The sequence below is a fragment of the Octopus bimaculoides genome, chromosome 3 (assembly GCF_001194135.2).
Source record: "Octopus bimaculoides isolate UCB-OBI-ISO-001 chromosome 3, ASM119413v2, whole genome shotgun sequence".
Classification (NCBI taxonomy): Eukaryota; Metazoa; Mollusca; class Cephalopoda; order Octopoda; family Octopodidae; genus Octopus; species Octopus bimaculoides.
Window position 1 is genome coordinate 147,194,892 of NC_068983.1, and position 5,883 is coordinate 147,200,774.

Below are 5,883 nucleotides of genomic sequence, written 5' to 3' on the forward strand. Positions count from 1 at the left end.
TAGCAAATCGACCCTAGGACTTATTCTTTGGGTGCCTAGTACTTATTCTATCGGTCTCTTTTGCCGATCCGCTAAGTTACGGGGACCTAAACACACCACCATCGGTTGTCAAGTGATGTTGGGGGGGGGGACAAACCCAGACACACAAACATATACACACATATACATACATATATATACATATATACGACAGGCTTCTTTCAGTTTCCGTCTACCAAATCCACTCACAAGGCTTTGGTCGGCCCGAGGCTATAGTAGAAGACACTTACCCAAGGTGCCACGCAGTCGGACTGAACCCGAAACCATGTGGTTGGTAAGCAAGCTACTTACCACACAACCACTCCTGCGCCTATACAAGGATATTGCATTTGTAGATCCATTATTTAGGCAGAATGGTATACATGTAACCTTCCAATACCTTGTGAGTAAAATCCAATAGTATTTAGAATTAGTCATTCCAAGTATAGAGTTTGTACACAGTGCTATTGAATCGAGGGTTTTATTTAAAGTGACCTAAAAGTAGGGAATGTATTTGTAAGGTCAAATCGAAAACAGGAAGAGAGGAATAAAGAAAAGAGTAAGAAAGAGAAGAAAAAAAAGAAGAAAAAAGAAATAACAGGAAGAGAGAAATAAAGTAAAGAAAGAGAAAAGGGAAAAGAAAAACAAGGAGAGATAATAAAGAGATGAAGTCAAGATAATTTGAAAGTAGTAATGGGGAGATGAGGGTGACAGAGAGAGAAAGATATTAGGGTGCAAAAAGATGATAGGGTAAAGAGTAAAGAAGTGTCAGAAGGAATGGGGGTGATAGAGAGAGAGAGAGAGAGAGAGAGAGAGAGGGGGGGTATAATAGTGTAAAAGGTAAAGGAGTGTCAGTTATGTAGTGATAGTCTAAGTGATGGGGCAGAGAGAGGGGAAGTAATATGGTGGAATGAAGAATTTAGAAATATAGATTAGGTGGTTGGACAGGTCAGTGCTTAGTAGTAGAAGAAAATATATATGCGAAGATGTATACAGATGCATATATTAGACATGTATATATATATATATTTATACAGATATCGATAAATATCAATAGCTACATATACAACTTGTTCTCATATGTATATGTACACATGCACAGCCATATATATACATGTATCTGTATGTATTATCACCCCTGTACACGCAGGTATATATACCTTGCATACATACATTCACACATACACACATACATATACACGTATATATGCATGCACTCATTTACATACGAATATAATAAGACGGTTGTGATATTCGTGTATGAATGAGATTAGGAGTTAAAATGTATATTTATAAGGTTATTGGGATTACTTAAGGGGTATTGTGGAAATATATTGTATGGTCGTTTAGGCATTTGGATTTGTGGTAGAATTTGAATGTGTGAAAAAAAGTGGTGGTTGCGGGTGCTTAGTGTCTCATTATGTTTATTTAGCAGTGCTGGAGAGTTGTGCTTTAATATGTGAAGTGCCTCCTTCAGGCAAAATTTGCAGGTTGAGCGTTGACCTCGGTAGGGAAGCCCTGAATCCAGTATGGACCATGATAGAGTATAGGGTATATTTGTATTTTTGAGATGATGTATGTAGTTGGCGAGTGTTGTTGATTTACTATGTTTATCATAAATAAAAGAATGGAGGTGAGCGGCAAATAGTTGCTTAAAATTTTGGTTGATCCTATGTATATGGCTGTAGAGTTGTGTAATAGATTAAGGACAGTGCATTTGTAAATTACATTATATCTTCTGCAATGGGTTTGTAATGGGCAGATGGTTCCAGGACGGCAATTACAATTAGGTGAATTTTGGGAAATGTGTTCAGGAATAGAGGAGGTAAAATTGTCAGAGGAGAGGTTAGATAAGGAGGTAGAATATTCTAGATTATTAGTATTATTAACGTCATCATTACCATCATTGTTATTATTACTATTGTTGTCATTAATTGTACTATTACTAAGGGTGGTAGAGATTGTGGTGGTGTTCCAGGCAGTGTCAGTAGGATGGGTTGGGTTGTGGTTGTGGTCTAGTGTAAGGGTATCTGTGCTGGGGCTGTGTGAGTGTTGAGTGTTCATATGACTAGAGTTGTAATTATGTGAGTTTTGATAGTAAAGAGAAAGCTTTTGCTTATTAGAGGCTACTACAATAGATTCGAAGTTGGGTGAGGTAGAATAAGATAGTTTCAGGATGGATTGATTAAAGATAGAATGATATTTATGTTGCCGAGGGAAGTTAGAATCTAGTATTTTAAAGAAGGATTTAGCTAAGTTCTTAACGTTAAGTGAAAATGGAGGTGTGTACCACAGAATAGAGCATCCACCACTTTTTTTAGGGAGTCTGGGAGTAGTGCTATCTAAGTTTTTAGATAAAGGAGTGCTATCTCTATTTTTTGAGAATCTATGTAAGTGGCAAGGCCTGTTGTTAGCTGTTTTAGTTGTTTTCATTTTTGACCTAGTATTAAATGAATGTATGTGGTGTCTAGTTTGCCTAGGTGTAAGACCTTCCAGGGTTCCATCGACAAGTGTGTGTGGTTGGTGCGTGTTTGAGATGTGATTTGAGATATGTTTTGTTTGAGCCTGGTGTTATGGATGTATTCTATTTGTTGGGAAAAGCCGCTAGTGGCGAGTGCTTGATTATAATGTGGTGCGTGATTATTGAAAGTTTCCTCAGTGGAAGAGCGGTTGGATATGCGGGTTGAAATGCCCTTAATTATGCTATCGAAAGTGGATTTGTGGTAATTGGAGTGGATGGGCGAAATGCTTGGCGATATTTCATCTGCCTTTACGTTCTGAGTTCAAATTCCACCGAGGTCGACTTTGCCTTTCATCCTTTTGGGGTCGATTAAATAAGTACCAGTTATGCACTGGGTCGATGTAATCGTCTTAATCCCTTTGTCTGTCCTTGTTTGTCCCCTCTATGTTTAGCCACCTGTGGGCAATAAAGAAATAAGATATTGGATAGATAATGGGTCTACAAATGCAATATCCCTGCATATCTCACATCTATTTTCATTCCACCACTTCACTCTCTATTTCGTATCTTATCTAAATTAACTATTGCTTAACCATTTTCTCACACCGTCTCCGATGAAGGGATATAGTAAATATCCTGGAAACTGCTGTAAGACCGTCTATTTATAAATGTTCTATCTATAAATGTTCTGGCTCCCTCCTCCAAATTTCGGGCCTTGTGCCTAGAGTAGAAAAGAATATGAACAATGAAGTGCACAAATCTTGATACAAGTATATTTGAATGAATTTTAATTTGAATGAATTTTAATTTTCTGAAAAAGTCGAATGCATGGGAGATGATCAAACAAGAGTTGTTCCCCACTGATGTCTTGTTCTTTTGTTTAATCAAAACCACGCATGATTTTATTGACTTTATCTGACTCTTCATGTTTTAGTCTAAAATGGAGACAAAAACCGATGTTTTATGTGATACACTTGATAATTGTTAATGACTTCCTTAACAAGGAATCAATGGTAGCCTTAATACGCAAATAAAGATTTTTTAACCACCAATGTGGTGTTGAACACTCAATTTCATTGTTTGATATTTACATACATACTTATGTATGTATTTATCATCATCCTCATCGTCGTTTAACGTCCGCTTTCCATGCTGGCTTGGGTTGGACAGTTTGACTGAGGACTGGTGAGCTAGAAGGCTGCACCATGCACAATCTGATCTGGCAAAATTTTTACAGCTGGATGCCCTTCGTAATGCCAACCACTCCGAGAGTGTAGTAGATGCATTTACATGCCACCGGCACAAGGGCCAGTCAGGCAGTTCTGGCAACGACCATGCTCAAAAGGTGTTTTTTACGTGTTACCTGCATGGGAGCCAGTCCGGCGGCACTGGCAACGACCACGCTCGAATGTGCCACCGGCACATGTGCTGGTAAGGTGATGCTGGCAATGATCACGCTCGAATAGTACATTTTATCTGCCACCGGCATGGGAGCCAATCCATAGCCTTGGTAACAATCACATTTGGATGTGCTTTTAACAATCCACTGGCACGAGTGCCAATCAGGCAGTAGCTTCAATCACTATCAGCATTTTAACATCTCAACATATTATCCTGTATATTTTTGTTCAGAGATGTCTAGTAAATATATATTTGAACAAAAATATACATTCACTTTACTCTGAGGTATCTGTCACTTATTTCTAATCTGAAATACTTCACTTGTAATGTTATTCCTATTTTCTATCATTAATTATCAGTGATTATAATTTCTATCAATAACTTCATAATAAATCATAACTGATCCAAAATAATTTGTGTATTTATTCTTCCTTATATACAGATTCAAAATAAATAATTAAAAAATCTGATCTTTTTTTTTTCTTTGCATAGAAATTGGAAAAAAAAATGTTTATGGTAAGAGGTTAATAAATGTTTGCCATACTTGCATATTCAAGTATGATTACATATTTAAGTAGCAAAAGTAGTAATAATAGGTATAATATCTGCATTAGTATATTCTGATGGTTTTGACTGATGCGTATGTTAAATTTCATAATTTGATCAATTATAATGTTTTTCTTATTTTCTTTTTCAGTTAGCTACATAAATGAAACCATTCAAGTCTTTTACAATGGTTCATATGAATATATATGTGAAGATAATTTGCAAAACAAAACTGAAGTAAGTCAGTTATGTTCCTCTGTTGGAAAAGGGTAAGAACACATTTTTTCTCTTCCAATCACTTGAGAAATAATAGTATAATATTTTATAGTATATTATGATTTCTACATGTCTAATTTCCATCAGAGCCACTCTTCTGAAACAAAATACAACTTTCACATGTACATTCACATTCAAGTGCACACACATACATGCACATACTTGTGTATGTGTGTGTGTTTACATATGTATTTCTGTATGTATGTATACACACTTTATGATGTACTATAATGCACAAGATGTTACCATGCTCAGTATTCAGACCAATATTCATTATTTAATGTCTTGCTTAATTTGGTGAATCCCAGATCATCGAAACGGCTTTCCCAACAGAACATAAAGCATATCTAATAGGGCCTCTCTTTATTCACTCGGACCTAGTTATGGCTAATTCTGCCATCTTGAGAAATTGGACATAAAGCACCATCTTGCAGTTTCTATCAACAAGAAAGCTTACAAATATTAGTGACACACATACTTTTTGTAAATAAACTTCAAGTCATTGACCACTGGTAACAAGGATATACAACACTAGGCTTAACAGGCCCATGCACAGTGGCAAGCTATATAATTACTGCTGCTCTTAGAGATTACAACCCATTGTCACACCAGCTGGTCATACAAGCTCATGTGCAACCCAGCACCATCAAATCGTTTAGCTCCCAACGTGGTAACTATTGTCTCTAAAATACCACACCCTACAGAATGACTACTGAATAATCTCACCTAACTTGGAGCAAAGTGAAAATCTTATAACTTTTGCAGCATATTATGTCACCTAGTGAGGCTTTCTGCACTGTGAGAATCATCTGATCTCGATACATCGTCCCCCACCCACTAAGGAGCAGTGCAGAAGGCAACCAAAATGATTGTTGTGCTAAATAAAGCTTCAAATTATACTCCACCTTCTGTATCAATCATATTTGTATGTATGTATGTATGTATGTATGTATATAGAAGCCCTCGCTTCAGATCGAGTTGGATGGCGAACAAGGGTGTGGAGTGGAGTGAAAGCATTTGAAGAGGCCAGGATGATGCATGCAGGGCTCAAGAGGTATTTAAGGAAAAATGTAAAGACTGAGAAGGTGAATGACAAGGACCTTTTTGTGTGCACAGTCTGTGACAGACCATGTCTGTCCTTGGCTGGCCTCAAATCTCACCTGCGAACCCATGGAAAACAA

The 5,883-nt window shown here is 37.0% G+C and overlaps 2 protein-coding genes across 3 annotated transcripts in view; one reads left to right on the top strand and one right to left on the bottom strand.

The window, feature by feature from the left end:
• LOC106875508 (serine protease 48) overlaps positions 1 to 5,883 on the bottom strand; it is a 466,125-nt gene that overhangs the window by 275,295 nt on the left and 184,947 nt on the right. The window lies entirely within an intron of this gene.
• The window catches only part of LOC106884080 (MAM and LDL-receptor class A domain-containing protein 2), a 138,597-nt gene that overhangs the window by 116,129 nt on the left and 16,585 nt on the right, over positions 1 to 5,883 (top strand). For both annotated transcript variants that reach the window (XM_052966613.1, XM_014935299.2), the window contains exon 30: positions 4,578 to 4,695. In XM_052966613.1, coding sequence (XP_052822573.1) covers positions 4,578 to 4,695 — 118 coding nt within the window. The remainder of the gene's footprint in view (positions 1 to 4,577; positions 4,696 to 5,883) is intronic.